Raw genomic sequence first — 20,683 nt, forward strand, 5'->3', positions numbered from 1 at the left:
AAATTAATGTACCTGCAGGCAGGCACTGGCTAGAGCACACCATTACTTACTTGTTCCACCTCCAAATCACCTACATGTTGTATGTAAAACCAAGGAGAACTTAAGGCATTTTTTGTTGTTAAAGGATTCCAGAACTCAAGGATCTTTTTATCACTATGGTTGCAAGAACGTGTAGTGGGTGTGTGACACACACAATACAGTGCTGCCCTCTCCCCCTTCCCTCAAACCCCCCGCTCAGTCCTACAAACAGACCAGCTTTCACAAATCATCATTTTGAGCTGCGCTTCCGTATTCCGGGGAGATATTTCACCACCGTGGAACCTGACAAGTATTAAAATGTAAGTTACAGGATTAAATAAGATTTTATTGTCACATTTAACTGCTTTGTCAGAGATGTACATTTTGCAGGTTTCTGTGCGGAATAAAAATAAGAACGGTAGTTGCCATCGGGTCAATTCTGATTTGGCCATAGCCAGCCCTGAACCGCTCCAGACAACCGGCGGTAACACCCGAGCAAGCTCTCTGTTCAACCGATTGTAACACCCGAGCAAGCTCTCTGTTCAACCGATTGTAACCCCCCAGGACAAAACACATCCAGTTAAGGCTAATGAGAATAACGTGAGATAGTTAAAACGGACCACTAGATGTTGAAAGGTGGAAACACTCGGTAAAGAGCAGCAATTTTAACATCTCGTTTGTTTCCAAAGTCATTTTGCTTAATTTAGTACAAGGTCAGGAGAGGGTAAGGAACAGACTTTTGCCTACGTACACAATACAAACTGGAATTTTAGTCTTTTAAAAATCTGATAAACTTTGAAGCGACTGCTTTTCTGGGTGTAAAACAAAGGAGCGGTTATTCACACCTCAAAGTGATAAATGCTTAAGATATCTCATCTTAAAATGTGTATTTTCTCACATACAGATCAGAGATGAAGTCCAATACAAAATCCTTAGTGGCACAATTTCACATATTTTGGGCAACGTTAGCGTACAAGCAGTATTTAAATAAAAATAAGTGCATCCAAACATGAAATTCTCTAAAAATACCACACTTCATTTATCCCAAATGGCAATTTTCTGACAAGAGCTGTAATTCAAATGAAAATAATCATTTACACGTTTCACTCAGAGGAAGAGAGGTAATAAACCCAGGGGACTTTCCAAACAATCTTCTCCTACTCTACCCCCTATTTATTACATAAAATAACTCATCTAGAAGCGTAAATCCAATATTCAGATGCAAATAAAATGCAAGAAGCAGTCTCTGATGTTTGTAATTTGCAGACTCCAAAGTCCAATCATGATGGAATTTACTACTTCTGTCAGTCATTTACTCCTGTATGTGCACTTTGTATTTATGCTAAAATAACAAATGAGACAATAAGTGAGGCTAGTGTGGCATAAAGTCATTGTAAACCCAGCGAAACCAGAATAATCCTATTTCTGACATTCATTTGGATGATTTACCAGTCAGCCCACCCCCCCAGACCCTTTACAGAAAAAAAGGCAACCGTCATTTTAAGTGTTACACACATTCTGCTCGTAAAACATGTCGAAACAAACCCCTTCTCTGTTCAAAGAGCATGCCGAGCGAAGAAGGTGGATCACATCGGGCTTCTCAGAATTATCAACATTTCTTTGCTTGCAAAGGCCAATTTGGCTTACTGTAGAAAGCTATTTTGAAGGCGGCTGATATATCTATTCCCTTTCAAAAATGAAAATTCAAGGCATGATAGTGCAAGAGGTAAGTTTTGATTTGAGAACATTATTTGTAGACTAACTGTGCTTAGTTACTACATCCCAATTTATTGTCTTAAAGAAAATACGGCAACAAAAGCTACAAGATCTCTATAAATTTCATTTTGCCTAAATTTACCAGTACATCCATGAACCTCATCAGTATTAGTACAGCTTGATTATCCTAATGATTCCATTATAAAACTTGCAAAATGTATCACAAGGTGAATAAACCATCTAGTGCAAGTCTTCTACATTTTCTGTGCACAGTAATCCTGTGTAGTTCATTTCCTCCAGGTTAAATCCCCAAAATCTCTGCAACAATTATGAAAAAAAACCAGTGTCATGTGGATTTTTCCCCCCTATCAAATCTGAGATGTTTGAGTCTTCCTGGAGTCACCATCAGGGTGTGCCGAAGGTCGTGAATCCCTTGTCTGTGAGTATTCGCTGTCGGATGATTCTGTAGGTTCAAGCAAATTTTCATAATCACTGTCTTCTGATTCGTCAACATTGTCACCAACTGCTCTTTGGGAAGATGGCATGGATGCGCCATTACCAGAATATTTTAATCCTGCATTTGTGGAAACATAACTGGAAGAACCTACTGCTTGAGGCCGAGGCATGAAAACATTGCTTTCTAGGAGACCGTGACCGGCAGTACTTTCTTGGTTGGTTGCATTGAAATCGGAATACGGAGGGGGAGGATCGGAGACGTCGGAATCTTCAAGCGTGCAGCCTTCCACAGCGAATCCAGTGTAGGACATGCGTGGAACAAACATGGGTTCCAAGTTATCTGTCGGCATTTGCCTGCTTAAAATCGCTTGCTGCATTCCTACAAGAGCAAAGAAAATCGGTGTACTTAATGCTTCGCAATGTGCTTCACACAACCCGGCTGTCACGTACCGCACTCACCCAGCCCCCGGCTGTCCGCTCGACTTTCGGGTTGTCACTCTGAAATGTTCATCCCTGGCATTTATTTCAAGCTGCAGTGCTGCATCTTTTCCTCTCAGTCTCCACTACTCATCTTTGGCCATTCTGATTTTCCTATTGGTGGCCAAATGACACACACTAGCCCGTAGCATTATGTCAAATCTTGACTTTTACCACATCCTACTCTTTGAGCTTGACAAATAATACCTTCCCTAAATTTAGCAGCACATCCATGAAACTCATCAGTATTAGTGCAACTTAATTATCCTCACAGTATCAGCTTCTACTGTTGATATTACAACTTAAAATCACATGTCTGTACTTCCTCATACAACGTCCCTTGTGCCAGGGGACAATCTCATGAACACCAGCAAAGAAGTCAGCACATCTTCTTCCCCCACATTATTATTTTAAAAGCTTTCCCTGGAAAAGTCAGTCATGGAAATCTGTACATAACGGGTGAAACCACCACTTTCAATATTTGACTTTTATTTAAGTAATGGTACAGCTAGACAGTTGCTATAAATACATTTGTCCACTAAAGACAGCGTCTCTTTCCAGTCCAGGTGGCTTCAACAATCTAAGCAAGACCAAAAGTCACAGATATATCTTGCCTTTAAGGATTTCACAGCACATCTGTGCTTCATAATGAACGGACAGTAAGATAAACACTATGAGGATTAAAAAATAGCTGAAGAACTGCTTAAAGAACAAGTACAACGGCTGACAGTCACATTGGAAAAATGAGTATAGATGAAGCTCCTATGGCTCAGCACTAGAACTGGAAATACACTCACATTAACAACCTAGATTATGGAATTTAAGCAGCACATGCTTATTAAAAACACAGGTGGTACTATGCTAGTAATAGCTGGAAGTGTAACAAGGTACTGGAAGAGGAATTTCAAAGCGATCTTAACAAATGAGATGATTTGGAAAATCATTTAAGGAAGATGCACAAGAATAATGACCTGCACAAACAGCAAGATGAGGAACAGTAATGTCCTTCACAGGTTTACTGCTGATTTATGTAAACTATAAATACCAACATGCATTAAGTGCAGTCAGCTGTTGAGGAACAGGTAAGTATTATTTCAGTATGTACTCTAATGCTTACGACTACAACTGGAATACTGTATCTATTTAGCTTGAGAAACAGGGAAAAACTGGAGAAACTCCACAAAAGAAAAGGGCTCGTTAGAGGTTATGATATCATGACTGAAGAGGAAAGACTGAAATAATTAGGATAATTAGAAAAGACTGAGGAAACAGTTTAAGTCTTCAAATGTGCACAAGAGTCTGCTCTGGAAAAGTAAGCAGAATGCAGCTTAAATTAGAGCAATATACATTAGACATGAGGAGAAACTTCCTTGCAGGAAGGTTTGTTAAGCACTGGGAGAGATTTAAGTTTTTGACTGGTGTCTAACTGGTTATTAACCTCCAAACATCTGCCAGAATTGACAAGGGTATATTTAAAGCTGCCTTGATAGATGATAGACGAAACGGTATCAGCTCTACTTACTGTAACACCAAACTTCTGGAAAAGGCAAAAAATCAAGGCTGGAGAGTTCCTTTAATCATGTCAATTAGACATCTCTTCAGTAATAAAAACAATGTATTCCCTTGAGTGGCTACACAACAGCACTGTGGTTTTGGGCCACCATATGGGAATGGTGATGGGAAATTTCCTGGCATGTGAGAAGTGCCCAGCCCGCACTGTACCCTCAACATGCTACTGTATATACAAAATTATTTCAAGTGATCTGGCAAGTGAAGTCTCAACTAACGTTTACTCTACAGTATTAAAAACCCGTTCTTAAAAAATTTGTAAGAATAACAAAACTACCGCAGGAATTTGAATCAAACGCTCCCTTTTCCTCCAGCTTAGAGAATGATAAACTGGAAAACACACTGAAAACGAGAAAATTCTCCCAATATTGAGAAAGCAAGAGAACAGAAGGCCAGCTTCAGTATTAGCTACTCGCATCTAAAAATATTAGAGAGCTACAAGCTGCGTGTTTTCTCATTTCAGTCTTGCAATGTGATTATCTGCTCCGGCATAAATTCTCAGTCTGGTGTTTGCATCTCACTGATAGTATCTAGACACTCTACGTCTCGCTACATTACGTAGCAGCAGTTCCGCGGTTCATCTACAGTCACGCGGGAACCAGCTGCGACTCGCGGCACTTCCCGCTCTCAAACAGTTTGTAGCTGATGCTGCTCTTTACCTTACCTTGGAGGTTCAGAGAAGGAAAAGCCTCAGAGAAATGGGCTGATAGAGGCGAGTTTGATCTAAAAAGCTCACATGATAACAGTACCTTGCTGCCTGGCAAAATTAAAGACAAGCAGTCATAACAACAGAGGCGTCTATTGCATGGTTTGGAGTGTTAACCCATCCAGGTGATCTTTTAGTCTCAGACACAGCTTTAGATAACACGATACACAAATAATAAAAAACACCTTGTAGCTAAACTACAAAATTTGGGTTTTTTCTTACTTCAGAACATGAAAAAGAAACAGGTGTTGGCAGACATATGTAATTTGCTTATGACTTTCAAAAAAATATATATTACTTCCCAGTTGCCTGTTCTCTGCTCCTATCCTGTTTCCCTGAAAATAAGCCCTACCCCAAAAATAAGCCCTAGTTACAGTTCATTTAAAAAGTCAATTGAAATAGTGTCCAGGCAGCTATACATGTAAAAAAGTTATAAGTTTTGGAACAAAACTTAATATAAGACCCTGTCTTATTTTTGGGGAAACACAGTACTCTCTACCTTCAGTCTTCCCTTATGCTCTCAAATCAAATTAGATCAGCAATGTTTTGGAAATACCAGGCTCTTCACAAAACCTTTCTACTGCCAAGCAAAAGTCTCCTGAAGCCATATTCCATTCTCAGGAAGGAGGGACAGTGTGGTAATCAGCCAAGTGAGCTCATACAATAGGTCTCAATGATTCAGAAAGTTATGAAGCAGCAAAAATAAAAGACGAACACACATCTATTACTGGTCTTCCCTACCAGTCCTAAATACATCTATCAAAACTCATATTATTAATGTAGAATGTAGAATCAACTCTAATAAAAACGCTGATTTTTAACAGGACTTATCTGCAGTATGGAAACTTAAATCCAATCAAGTCAATACTAATATAGATCTTGAAAATGCAGCGGAACTGTAATTTCTGCATTCAGAGCTTCACTAGAACGTGAAGGCCATTGTGCTTGTATTGCTTTAGATAAGCCAGAGAATCCCCCCAACACAATGCGAGAAGGACAATATTTCGGTAGCTTCACAGAATTAAAATTAATACAAATTGAAATTCATATTTCAAGTACCATGTCATGACCAATAGGCAGGTAAATTCCAACAATATTCTGCATTTAAATAGTTTCTTTCACTTCCTAGCAGGTACTCCTGAAGATAGGAATGACTTCAAAATAGACTTTTGGGAGTGATATTTCAATGCTAATTACATCCACCACTAAGTCGGCAAATTATGAAAAAAAATGCTAAATTACGGTTCAGTAACTATGAAGTGGGAGAGGAGGACAAAATGAGGATGGTCTCCTCTAGATCAGTGGTGAAAAACCTGATACACTCACTAAAAGCTGCAAGATCCGAAGTCATCCAGACAACACTTCAGCTGATCTGCACCAATATTCCTCACTTAAGCACTCATTGTCCTGAACTCTCACCTCATTGGTGCTGGGCTTGTATTTGGGGATAGGCTTGGGGAGTAAGAAAGGGAATAAAGATTTCAAAAACACGTGGAAAAAAGTGTTTCATTCTTACAGCATCTGCTGCTGAAAAAAAAATATAAAAGAATTAAAAGGCAACTTACTTATTTCTTGTTCTTTTTCGTTCTTCTTTTGTGTGATTTGCCTTTTCAACTTGTTTACATCAGCTTGAAAAGATTCCACAACACGTTCACTTTTTTCTACATCTATACATACTGCCTAGGAGAAAAACAGAAGATACGCTAAGATTTGGCAAAACCAGAGCAAACGTTTCCACGACACCATTAATAAAGCTACTACCAGACAAGAAGCCATTAAAAGCACAAAACTAAGAACGGGAGTTCACTATATCAGAGCATAATATTCAACAGGAAAACTGGTTTCTTTACTGGCTGTTGCCAATTCCCAACTATTACATGATAGGGAAAGCATTTCCAAATGGTTTGTAGGAAGATTTGCAATATGATCCAAAGTTAGTTCTTGACTTTTTTTCCCCTTTATTTTTCTTTTGTTTTTTCACCTTTTTTTTTCTTTCCTTTGTTTGCTTGTTCATTTATTTTTATGTTTTAAATACATTGTTGTTAGCACAATGATGATACTATAGTACCATGGCTTTAAAATGTAGCATAAAGGTACATACTTCTGTACCAGACCAAATTTGAATTGGGGTGTGTAATGGTTGACTCAAGAGACAACTATCCCAATTGATACCTCCATTTAATAAACAAGATCCACAGATATTTCACCAAGATTTCCCTATACTGGTTAGGAAATGAAGGTGACACCTTCCTAAAAGGATCTAAGTTTAAAACCAGTTCTGGATAATATGGATTTTTTTTTAAGCTGAGCATGTTATACTGGATATTGCTACTTCTTCAGAAATTAAGTATTGGTCATTATCATTAAACATGATCAGTTCTGAAATGTACAGAACTGTCAAAGCACTAATGAGCCTTAAACAGTAAATCACTGTCTATTTACTGTTTCTTTTCCAAGACGTTACTATTGTGTTCTCACCTAAAGAGTCAAAAACCATCACCTATGCTTTCAGTTCTGTATCTAATTGTTTATAAAGTTTATGAAGTTTAAACAGTCCCCTCTCAACTAACTGGTGAATAATGCAAACACATGTCTCAGCTGTTTTACCAGAAAACTTATTTCCAGTCCTGTAACATTCTCTGTGAAACAGTCACTTTAAAAAGAAAAGTTTCTCAAGTTAGCCAACACCTAAGTTACTTCTAAGCTCTGTAAACAACGTACAGCAGCGTGATTTATATGGTGAAATACAACCAAGTCATACTTTTAACAGGTAGGAAGACAACTCCCTGATGATGTTACATTTTCCATTTTGCCATTCAAACACCAGCAAGAGCACAAAAGGATATATGCACTTCTGGCAATAACAGAATAACACCATTAGCTAATGGGATAGAGCTCTGAAAATAAATTTTCACATCTTACAAGGCAAGTTAGAGAGTAGTAACTTCCCCAGAGAAATAGCAGTTCTGTGCAAGCAGGGTCAGGGGGTGGCTGGAGCGATGATCCTTGTTCTCTGCTCCATGTGCCAACCAGCAAAGCTGAGCTGGAGCAGAGACACAAACCCCTCCGGGGCAGACGGAAGGGGAAAGCCTGGAAATCGGCTGTGACCGCAGCACAATTAGCAGATGTGTGTGCTCCCCAGGCAGCGCAGCTACGCTGCTCTTCACACAGGACAAGCTGCGAATTGACAAGCTTACACTCAGTAGATTTGACATTCAAGGCGCTTTCAGATGCTTTGTCACATTTGGAGCAGAATTCACTCGGGCTCTGCACAAAACATTCGCAAGTTTGAGCAGATGGAGCTCTCTTTGCTGCATGCTATGTACCACAGGCCTGGAGCCATTTTTAAACTCACGCGGGCGAGCCTTTAAACCTGTGCAAAACCCTACAGCAAGGCTTTTCTTCGACACACACTCTTAAAAATAGTTCTTGTCTCTCAGAAATCACTAAGCATTAAATCACTCTTACATGTAAAAGAGAAAGAATTGGTGACATTCGTATCAATCACTTTTACAGCAGCCGCTGCAAAAGCACACATTAAACAGAGGCTGACACATTTAAATATTCAAGTCAGACTTAACTTTCCTACAGTTCGTGATAAAGAGTTTATAAGCTCTAAAAAACTTTATCTCCTCCACTCCTGGTTTAACCAAAGGACAAACAAGAGATGCCACATACATACAGACCAGTATTAAATAAAGGAAGTTACCTGTACTTTTTCCTGAAGTGCGTTATAAACCTGATAGATAGCCCTGATGTCCTTCATCACTCCGTCTTTGTCAAAAAAATCAGTACTTAAAAAAGAGAAAAGCAGAAATCATTAGCTAGAAATGACAACACAAGTTTCTAGCTCATGCTCTCTTTGAATTGCTGTTAAGCAGTCTATCATATTTCTAAAATGTGTTTCATTTTATATTGCTAAAAATGTACTATACTCTTAAGAATCAAAATTTGAACAGCAGCACATTCAAAGCCAAAATTCCTTCTGTAATAACAAAGTCCCATTTGAATGAGATTAAACTTGCCCAGAAATCTCAGCTTGTATAATTTCATTGTTAACAGTCAGAAGAGCTACTTTGCATTTACAGCATTTAATTAAACTGATTTAAAAAAAACCCCCAGACTTCAACACTTCCAAATCAGATTTCAAGTTTGCGCACAAGATTCCTTGGAAATAAAAAATATAAAGATAAATGAATAAACAAATCAAATAAGAATCCTCCAGCCAGCAGGCCCACAGCATCACTGCCCATCCCAATTCTGCTTTACTGATTAGTGCGCCGAGCTCCCTTTGTTTTTCTAAAGGGTTTGATTCTAAGCAGAAAAACCGCACTAGGAACCAACCATTCTCCTCCAGAACGAGGTTCTTCCTGCTTGAAATACATATTTGTACTATTTCTTGGAAGGTAAAGAGCATAAGAATTTCATGACTATCATTTGCAAAGGAAAAATCCTTACCCGTGTTCCTTAATAACTTTGGCATAATTCTGAGAAGTATTTGGCACTGAAGAAACTTTGTATTCCTGTTGACTAGTGTTGCCTAGATTAGGAATAGTAAGTGATACCCTTTGATTATACCTGTAGAGAAAGTTTAGAAAGACTTCTTAATTCATATTCAAAAGATTATTCACAATAGCCTTGATATTATCCCATTTCTCCGATGATGACAACTCATGTAATTTTAAAGCTTATGGGTTATGTTTATTATAAAAGCTGCTGAATATTAGAAATTGTGTTCAAAATGAACACAAGATCAAAAACTGCCTTGAGATGGACCTACCTTTGTATCTTTTAGAGCCTCTTAATTGTGTGTTCAAACTACCACAGATACAAAATGCAGGAAGCTACATTCAGTTCTATTATAAGAAACATGGTACTGACGTCTGATTTCTCTTAAAATATATTGGGCTTGTTGTTTGAAGATTTAAAGACTGAAAAGACCTTTTTGCTCACCACTAAACTGTAATTTATAAATTACTTGCACTGAAAAGAAAAGCTGTCATCGCTAACAATTGTGCACCGAGACATCATTTGACAAACACAAAACCTCCTTTGTGTGTAACTGTACAAACTTCAAAATAGTATCAAGAATGGCAATAAGAATTTTAAAAAAAGGATTGGTTCATATGCAGAGAGTGTTTACCTTCGGTTTGGTCTAAAAAGCACATATTCTAAAGCATGTGTGGAGTTATTTGCAGTGGAAATGAAGCTGAAGAGAAGGAAGACGAGATCAGGCACTCCGAGAATGTGTGTCAGCTGTTTGTGAATGATGTGCTCTCGGTACGACATTTGCTGCTGAGTGTTTCTCCTGAATCTGTACCATCCAATAACGTTCTGTAATCAAAGTACAGCAGAAAAAAACAAAGTATTAGCTGAGATACATATTTACCTTCTGATAATAAAGTTGCTAACGATGTGGTATCATGTGAATTAGCCAATAGTTTTATTACAACCAAACCAGACAAAATTACTAGAGGTTTGCACCTATCAAATAACCTGAAACAAGTGACATTCTGCTACAACACGACTATTAATTGCTCAATCTTGTGCTGCAAACACCTGTGTGTCCTCAGTGCCATTCAGCATCCCACTTCCAAGATACTCCAATTACTTAATTTGAGCAACGAACCTTGGAGCATCTTCAAATTATGAGACTTGAGCTGTTTCCAAACACAACAGATGTGGGTTTTCTTCAGCCTAAATATTTCAACTGCCTATTCACTTTTGCTGATTTGTAAGACACTCCCAGTGCTTCACAAACACATTCACCAATTCACGTCTGTTCATGAGACATGTGGGACTAATCTGCTGCATACAGAGATAAAATTAGCTCATGGTGTATTTATTTAATTGTGAAAGATTCCTATGAACATCAGATAAGACCCATTCTAATTCAATTATTATTTTGAGTATCACATGCATTAAACTCCCTTACTTCATGTAAACTAACATTTAATTCCAGAGGTTAATGTGAAGGACACATTGTTAACAATTTTCTTTAGGAAGAGTCCCAGGAATAGGCACTATCATGTGGTGATGCATTAAGGCTGCACTATATATTGAGTGAAATAGAGCAGATTCTACATATTAAACAATACGACTCCCATGTTAAATTAAAAAATGAGAAGCATTGTTTTACACTTTTCATGGTAAATCTGCACAATTACTTAGCCTGAACATAATAAAATGTGCCTATTTGCTAACAAAAGAGAATACAAGACTGTCTTACTTCCCAAGCAGTGGTATTTCTTTCTTTTTCTGACATTATGACAATTAATGTCATTAAAGCTGTAGTGCTTTAATCACATGACACTTGCAAGTGTTCATTTCTCCACTTTTTCCTCCTTTCTCAGCACAGATAATGCATCTTGCCAGAGCATCCCTGCAAGGTAGGTCCTAACAAAGTAAAATTCAACTAAAAACTAGGGGGAGACACACATTTTTTGAATCATTTTTGCCTTATCTCCTGAAGTGGAACTTAATATACTCTGTTGTGTTTGAGAGTAGAGTTATAGGGTTAAAGAATTCAGGATCTGAGACTGGAAACTCACTCCATCATCAGCATAAAGATGTATAACACGTCTGTACATATTAATAAATACACAGAGCACCTCTGCACTAAGCATAAATATGTTACTATACACAGAGGAATTTATTCTGAGAGCATTTCAGACAAGAAAACAACACTAGAGTGATCAGAGTTGCAGAAGTTGCACAGATTTAAGACTTGCTTCCCTAAAGATCCCTCCTCAACTTAAGCCTTGTCTTGTAAGGAAAAGCCCACAGCTCAGGTGGGTAAGGTGAAGAGAAATTAAAGACTGCAAATTCAATTAGCAATCGAGCAGCTGTCATCACACCCTTTGCATAATGATGATCGGTTCACACAGTAGGAATTCTTACTCACAGTAGTGGGAATTACAGAAACTGTGCTTTGACAGGGAGCTCTGCTACTACTGAGTAGTTCTACAAGCAGCTGAACAACATCAGTTTGCTGCTGCTTTGCAAAATAAATAAAACAAGAAACAAGTTCTTGTTTTAACCACCCCTACTTTGTATTAACCTTGACACTGACAACACCTTGTGAGGCAAATTCATTTCAAGGTGATATCATGACAAATCTTCGGAATGAACTCTTTGCAACAGATTTGCAGATCAGCTACATTTTTGTTGGTTTCAGCAGCAGAGAACACAATCATTATGCTAGATGTTTAGCTCAGAAATTTGATTGGATTAATAATAGCCCTTGACTTCCAGAGACTTGAACTTGAACCTTTTGCATTTCTTCAGGGAATTTACACGCTGCCCCCAGTTTAACCTGAGCACCACAAATCCATCAGCTTCTGCAGAAGATAAGCCTTGGGCCAAAACAAATCATCAGATTTGTGAAATAAAATATTTCTTCTAGTTAACTACTTTTTCTTGTTTGTTTTCCAAAACCGCTGATCATAGACTCTAATGACCTGAAGAGGAGGAAAAGATAAAAAACTTACTTTTCTTCGGTCTTTAAGGATCCTGTCCAGACTCTCCTCATTAACCTTGCCTGCATAGTCGTAAAAGCTTGAACCAAAAAGGAAGAGAGAAAGGTAGGTACACAGTTTACACACACCCAGATTGTACATAAGTAGTTGATATTTCAAGCGTTCTTCAAGTAGACGGCATCCTATACATTACAAAGCAACTTCTACAGTTTTACCTCTGTCAAATTAGATGCCTAAGACTAGTTGGAGCGAAAACACTAACCCCTTTTAAACCATTAGTGATGAAATACAAGACGCCTGTAATTTTTAGTTTTAAAATGCATTCCTTGCACACATTAGGTTGATGCCTAATATTTGGCTGCCAGCCCCTACAACAAGGAATATGTACATAAATGGACTGTGTAACTTCATTTTGACTAGCACTGTGTAAAACCCTCCTTTGAGAATAAGAGGCCTACTTGTCAAAGAAAAAAGGAATACAGGGCTATTTTATGTTCAACTACAAACCAACTTCTTGTGCTCCAGTCCTGCAATTAGACTGACACGGCTGGACCCTTGAAGCCAAAAGAATTATATGGAGGTCAGCAAGAATCTGGTCTTTCATACAGCTCTGCTTACAGAACCGAGGCCCAAACTCTGACAAGTTTCAAGACGCAAGTTATTGTGAATATTAAGACTACAACTAATTACTAATTTGAGAGTCTATATAATATTTGCATAATCTCTTCAATTCACATTCACAAAATTTATATATTACTGTAAGTTGCGCATACCCATTTTTTTCTCTATGCTTTAAAAGAATAGTTTTCTTATGGGATGAGCAATTAGTATGTAATGAAACACATTCATTTGAGAACTGCACAGACGGAGAAATCGGTCCTTTGCTTCTTTTTCAGTTCCTACATGTTGGTAAAAGCCCTGGAACCGAGCCTGGTACACCCAACATCAGGAGTGCCAGCTCACGAGAATACAGAGCGGATGAGCAATATGTCTCAGACTGGCTACACTTATCATGAGGATAAGGTAAAACGTTCCAAAATCAGCATCTGCCGCAACTACAAGAGCAAGAAACCAACAGCACGCTCTGGTATTAAGGTTCTATGAGATGCGAGCTTCCCCTGTGCTTTGAAGTAAATAAATTCATCCATTTTCTTGTGCAGAAAGCACACAGTGAAACACAGACTTCTCCCCCTTCCTCCATCGGCTCAGTTACTCACAACCAGCCTCTTGATGGAGGAGAAGCAGAAAACGTGATTGGTTTTGATATGCGCTGCACAAAGCGTCACTGGCAATCAGAAAGAGTCTACCAGACACTGGGATATTATCTTGATGTGCAGAGTCTCCAGCATTTAAATCACTGGTTTAAACGTACCCTCTCTGTAATTATCAGATAGCAAGTGATAGACTGCAGCTTTTCTCTTTAATGTAACTAATGTCAATCATCATATATAAGGTATTGCGCCTTCTTAATTGGCTGGAAATCTCTAAATAAAGACAGGAGCAGATTAATTGGGAATTCCTTCTGAAAGGAATTTCTAGACAGCAATTTAGAAACTATTACTGTGTAACAAATGAAGACTACAGAGAAAACCTACATATAAATAGATGGAAGCTGCTAAGTAGAATATCTTAGACCTATATTTAGTTTTAATTCTGGAGCACAGATCAGAAGTCAAAAATAACTAGTAAGCTGAAAGTTTCAGAACAATTAGTTGCAGCGAGTCAGTACAACTAAAACCAACTTGTTAGCCCGCAAGTTACAAAGGTTAGGGCAGGTAAGGTGTTCTCAGACGCCCCAGGACCACACAGGGCTAAACTAAGACTACAATAATTTAAATTGGTTTTGACATTCATGCCAATATCTGAGTGACATGATTTGATCTGACTGCTTTCCTACCTCCACTACCTACACGAGGTGGAAATTCAAAGAGACAGAAATAAGCCCGTACTAGCTACCTCAGCACCCTTTTTAATCTAAAGTATGTGTTACTGAAACTAAACTCTAACTTCTGTTGTCACTGTTGTGCCATTAACATGTATTTCTGCAATATCATCAGATGAGCAAACAATGCAAACATCGGTAGGTACATTTGAAATGCTAATATATTTCAGTGAGCTACCTGTTTTATAATTCTGCAGCCAACACAGGAACACAACAGAAAACGCTTACCTAAAGAGTTTCGAACAAGGCTCATGGTTATGGATTTCTGCAACAACAAATAAACAAAAAATAGACATTATGTCCAACTGCACAAGGTAAAGAGAAATTACAGTGGCATATCTTGCGTGAACCTTCCTCATCGCAGATACTGAGCAAATAAAAATCAGTGTCAGATCACACATTGCCCTTAATGTCTCAACACCATTGATGACACAGCACCATAGGGAAACAACAGCTTCTCTTACTGATTTGCCATTTCACAAAGAACAATATTTTAACAATAAGGAAGACATACACTTGCTGAGATACACATGGATACATTTTAGCCTCAGATACACACTTCTGATCCAGCGGGACCTGGACAGGCTGGAGAGTTGGGCAGGGAATAACCTAGTGAAATTTAACAAGGGAAAGTGTAGAGTCCTGCATCTGGGCAGGAACAACCCCAGGTTCCAGTATAGGTTGGGAAATTACATATTAGAGAGCAGTGTAGGGGAAAGGGACCTGGGGGTCCTGGTGGACAACAGGGTGACCATGAGCCAGCACTGGGCCCTTGTGGCCAGGAAGGCCAGTGGTAACTGGGGTGGATTAGAAGGGGGGTGGTTAGTAGATCCAGAGAGGTTCTCCTTCCCCTCTACTCCACCCTGGTGAGACCACATCTGGAATATTGTGTCCAGTTCTGGGCCCCTCAGTTCCAGAAGGACAGGGAACTGCTGGAGAGGGTCCAGCGTAGGGCAAGGAAGATGATGAAGGGAGTGGAGCATCTCCCTTATGAAGAAAGGCTGAGGGAGCTGGGGCTCTTTAGTTTGGAGAAGAGGAGACTGAGGGGTGACCTTATTAATGTTTATAAATATATAAAGGGTGAGTGCCACGAGGATGGAGCCAGGCTCTTCTCAGTGGTAAACAATGATAGGACAAGGGGTAACGGGATCAAGCTGCAACACAAGAGGTTCCACTTAAATTTGAGGAAAAACTTCTTCTCAGTGAGGGTGGCAGAGCCTGGAACAGGCTGCCCAGGGAGGTTGTGGAGTCTCCTTCTCTGGAGACATTCCAACCCACCTGGACATGTTCCTGTGCGACCTCACCCGGGCGTTCCTGCTCCAGCAGGGGGATTGGACTAGATGATCTTTTGAGGTCCCTTCCAATCCCAAACATACTGTGATACTATTTTACAGTTGTAACCTCCTAACAAAGGCATTTAGGTTTTTGGTTGGTTGGTTGGTGGGGGTTTTTTGCATTTGATACACCTTTCCACAACAGTTTACTTGCATTCATATACACTGTTTATTACAGCAGCAATGAATAAGAAAAGGGATAGGGGAGGGAATCACTGAGATTTTACACACTGGAATATTTAACCAGGCAAGGCAAATAGAATCTATTACGAGAAAATGGTTTAAATGCCACTCCAGAACGATTAGCTACAATTTATAATCTTTTATATAAAAAGTATTTAAAAGTCACACTAATATTTGTCTGTTGAAAAGGTTGTGATAAATGCTAAGACGCTTATTTAAGCAGCAGAGGTTGTAATATGTCAGTCATCTTGGAGCAGAGCAAGAAAAGAGCAAAAATCCAATCCACATTATCTCTCTAAAACCAAGCACAACTTCTTTTTTGTGGCATTTTTAGTACTTCAAAGTTCACCTCTACTTCGATTTTCACCAAATACAGCTTATCATCTACCGATATTATTATACCTCGATGACATAACTTTTCTCTGAAACAGTATTTGCTCAGACTAGCACTTATGTAGCAATAATATTTCATGCTCTTATATTAGATCCCTGCTGGAGTGTTTAGCAACAACTTTGTTTAGACTCTTCCTTCCTGGTGAGTGACTCACCACCTGCTGTTCCCAACGCTACCGGCTGCTCAATCTCAGCAGAGTCGGATCACAGTTCCCCAGAACAACAGACTACACACATTAACATCTCAGCATACTGAGCCACTACCAAAACAAGGCCCTGAATGTCCACGGCAGGCGGATTGCCTGAGAAACTGCACATTTTCACTGGCAAAAACTCCTCATGATGCTGCTGTTACAGTTAATGACTTACTTTATTTGGAACTGTTTCAAAATCTACCAACCCTGTATTTCCACACCGGCATACAGAAATCTGTGGAAGCGATTTGCTAAACAAAGCCAGTAAGTTTAACCATTCCAGCTTAGAACAATTCCTTCCAGCAAATATATTGATTACAACGACTGAGAATCCAGACTTCAAGTTATTACATTGCTACACAGGCCTTGTCTTTTGAAAAACAGGAAGCAACAAGCCTGCTGCTCAGAATGCACAAAGCAGCCACCATTCTATATTTAATCGTTACACATTGACTTATTTTAGATATATATATAGTTCATATAAATACACAAATACATACTCAAATACCACCAGTAAGCTTTGAGACAGCAGGCACATAAGCATGTTAAAAATTCATCTGTGACACCAGTGCCACAAAACTGCCAATCTCAGTTCAGGAGCGGAACGGGGAGTTCAAGAGTTAATGCTGACGAATACATATTGAAGTAAAAATTTGGTAAACAAAAAAATACCAGGATCATCCTGTGGGGGAAGGGTTGGGGGAGGGTGTGTTTCTGTGTACATTCCCTTTTCAGAAAATAACTGTAACCAGGAATGTGATAAATGGGAATAACTTTTAATGCCACGAACACTTGGTTTATGAAATCAGCTGAGGGTGCAGTTGTTGACATGACTGTGTTACGTTTCCCAACAATAACTAAGCTCAGTTATCACTGCAGTCGTGTGTAGTTTTGTCCAAACAGGCACAGCTACCAGCTGTCTTCCTTTACACAGTACTTCGACAGTGATTATATACACACACAGAAAATCCTGTCTTTATTTTTTTGCTATTTAGCTCCATTAATTAATTGTAATTAATTGATGCTACATAACCTTCTGCATTTTTGTATACACAGCCACCACTACCTAAAGGTGGCAAGTATCTTGAGATGCAACATAATATAGTCAATACTTTCAGAAGTCTTTAGTTCTGTGTTGGAAATAACATTTGAGAGTCAACTGCTAGATGTTTATGTGCCAACTAAGCTTGATTCAGACACTGTTTTTATCTAGTATTGGATCCACAAACCCAGGTATGTACATATTCAGGTTTTTAAAGAAGGTTTATACATACTTTAATATCAGGTCATACAAATGCATACCAAAAAACCCCATTTTCTTTCAGGAGTCCACTATTTTCTATAAACCACAGAGCTATAACCACGCAACAGCATCTTGCTTGTGTATAAAAATACTTACTTCTACCAACAGCAAGATTTTCAATCTTTCACTTTCCACAACAATGACAGATCAGCTGTACAGTAAGAACATGTGCTTATCAATAAAGCTAATTGTTTAGACAAATACTCCTTGGTCCATCTTGCTGTGGTAGTTTACGATCTCATCAGCTACCAGACATCCATCCAAACCCTCCCCTGGCGTCCCCTTTCAGTATTAGTAAATCAAGCAATGCATTTATTTTATTTTGAGCACATGCCTGTATTTAGGCAACCATTTCAGTCACGAAACTCACTGCAGGACCAAAACCCAAATTCATCATTTCTCCACCACAGAATGTAGCTAAATGTCTGCATTCCTCACATCCCAACCACAGACACACAAATACTGTAGCAAATCTGATTTTGAAAGACTGGAACACCTTGTGCTGGTCTCACAAGTAAAGTAATTATTACTGGATTGTTGTACTGAAAACTGAAAAACCAAGCAGTGCTTCTTCCAGAATTTCTCAAAATTTTATTACTTACCAATCACTTGTAGAAATTCAGTGTTGCTGATCTGTGAATCACTAATGCTAAAGGTCTCTTCTTGTCTCACCTCTCCTAGTAGAAATCCTTCCTACAATTTCAAAGGAGAAAAAAAAAAAATCTAAAAATAGAACAAAACCAAAACACTATAGAGTCATTCATTGTAATTTCTTAGCATTTAATGGAAGAATTAAAACAAAAAATGAGGTGGAAAGAAGTATTTGAGCTGCGGTAGGGGGCTTAGGTTTACCAAGGCTGGTCTGATTTATCAACATCCTTTCACAACACCACAGGAATATGTTGTCCAAAAAGAATAATCTACTGAAAGCTTCTGTAGGTAACACACAACATATACAAGGCAAACACAGACACATAAAGGAGAGCTCTGCCTCCAGTCCCAGCCACGCAGGCACACCGAGGATGAGGAGGAGGCCCGAGTGTGATACACAGCACTGCTGCTGCTGTTCCTTCAAAGCCAATGGGAAGCGGAGTTCACACCTGCAGAGACTTCTCCAAATCTACATATGGAGATTGGGCTGTACCCCGAACAATACCAGGGATCATAAAACTCAGGTGTTAACTTTAAGTCACCTTTTATTCTCCATCCCCACCCAAAATGAAGAAGGAAAGTGAGCTGTAACGAGGTGCTTTTGGCATAAGCAGTGAAGCAGCACTGCACCGTTTCCTGGTGCAGAAACACAGGAGGAAGCTCACAGAATCACAGACTGGTTGGGGTTGAAGGGACCTCTGGAGATCATCCAGTCCAACCCCCCTGCTCACGCAGGGTCACCAGAGCAGATCACACAGGATCGTGTCCACGTGGGTTTGAATGTCTCCAGAGGAGACTCCACAGCCTCTCTGGGCAGCCTGGGCCAGGCTCTGGCACCTCAAAGTGAAGAAGTTTCTCCTCATGTTCAGATGGAACCTCCTGTGCTTTAGTCTGTGCCTGTTGTCCCTCACCCTGTCATTTGGCACCACTGAACAGAGTCTGGTCCATCCTCTGACACCCACCCTGGAGATACTGATCAGCATTGATAAGATCCCCTCTCAGCTTCTCTTCTCCAGGCTGAACAGACCAGCTCTCTCAGCCTCTCCTCACAAGAAGGATGCTCCAAATAACAATATCTCCATAGCTTTCTGCTGCACTACCTCCAGACCATGAGTTTGTCACCAGAACAGCGGGGTTCAGCAACAGCCCGGCTCTGCACTGGGAGCGGACCCTCTGCAGGGCTCACACATCCTCCCCCGCCCGCCCCGCACCCCCGGCTGCCCCCGCCCGGTCCCACCCGAGATGCCCGGGACGCGCAGGGCGGTGACGGCCCCGCCAGCAGCGGCACCGGCGGGGCTGCAAGTCACCTCTCAACCCCGTCCCGAGCCGGGACCCCCGCAGCCACCTCCACAGCGAGGGGACAGCGCCCGAGCGGGGCCGCTCCCCCCGGCCGGGGCCTGACCGGCGGCTGCTCAGAGAGAGCGGCGAACCCCGCAGCCCGAGGGTCGCCCCGGCCTCGGCGCGCCGGGAGGCGGCGGGCGCGGGTACCTACGTGGTCGGCGCTGCTGTTGGCGCTGTAGTAACAGACGGAACTGAACGTGTAGCCCGAGATGGAAGCCGCCATGATGGAGACCACCGCCGCCGCCGAGCCCACAAGCCACCGCGCGGGCTCGCGGCACGCCCGCTTCCGGCGGCGGCGCGGGGCATCATGGGAAATGTAGTCCGGTCACAGAACCCCAGAATGTCAGGGGTTGAAGGGCCTGGAAAGCTGATCCAGTGCAATCCCCCCATGGAGCAGGAACACCCAGATGAGGTTACACAGGAAGGTGTCCAGGCGGGTTGGAATGTCTGCACAGAAGGAGACTCCACAACCCCCTGGGCAGCCTGGGCCAGGCTCTGCCACCCTCACCGTGATGAAGTTTCTTCTCATATTTAAGTGAAACCTCCTGTGTTCCAGTTTGAACCCATTGCCCCTTGTTCTACCATTGGTTGTCACCGAGAAGAGCCTGGCTCCATCCTCCTGACACTCCCCCTTTCCATATTGATCCCCAGGAATGAGTCCCCCCTCAGTCTCCTCTTGTCCAGCTCCAGAGCCCCAGCTCCCTCAGCCTTTCCTCACACGGGAGATGCTCCACTCCCTCCAGCATCTTGGTGGCTGCGCTGGACTCTCTCCAGCAGTTCCCTGTCCTGCTGGAACTGAGGGGCCACAGCTGGACACAATATTCCAGGTGTGGTCTCACCAGGGCAGAGCAGAGGGGCAGGAGAACCTCTCTGACCTACACAGTGGGGCTGTGTCGTTCACCCACGGGAATTACATGGGATA

General features: G+C 40.7%; 1 protein-coding gene across 1 annotated transcript; it reads right to left on the minus strand.

Moving 5' to 3' along the window:
• Positions 1 to 343: 343 nt before the first annotated feature.
• On the minus strand, positions 344 to 20,070 carry ABRAXAS2 (abraxas 2, BRISC complex subunit). Its single transcript, XM_065066759.1, has 9 exons — positions 19,913 to 20,070; positions 18,372 to 18,462; positions 14,591 to 14,627; positions 12,433 to 12,499; positions 10,086 to 10,276; positions 9,401 to 9,520; positions 8,652 to 8,736; positions 6,508 to 6,622; positions 344 to 2,569 (listed from the first exon to the last, which is right to left on the minus strand). Exons 1-9 carry the CDS (start codon positions 19,982 to 19,984, stop codon positions 2,103 to 2,105), a joined length of 1,245 nt encoding a protein of 414 aa, XP_064922831.1. The 5' UTR covers positions 19,985 to 20,070; the 3' UTR covers positions 344 to 2,102.
• Between the last annotated feature and the right edge of the window lie 613 nt (positions 20,071 to 20,683).

The sequence above is a fragment of the Columba livia genome, chromosome 6 (assembly GCF_036013475.1).
Source record: "Columba livia isolate bColLiv1 breed racing homer chromosome 6, bColLiv1.pat.W.v2, whole genome shotgun sequence".
NCBI lineage: Eukaryota > Metazoa > Chordata > Aves > Columbiformes > Columbidae > Columba > Columba livia.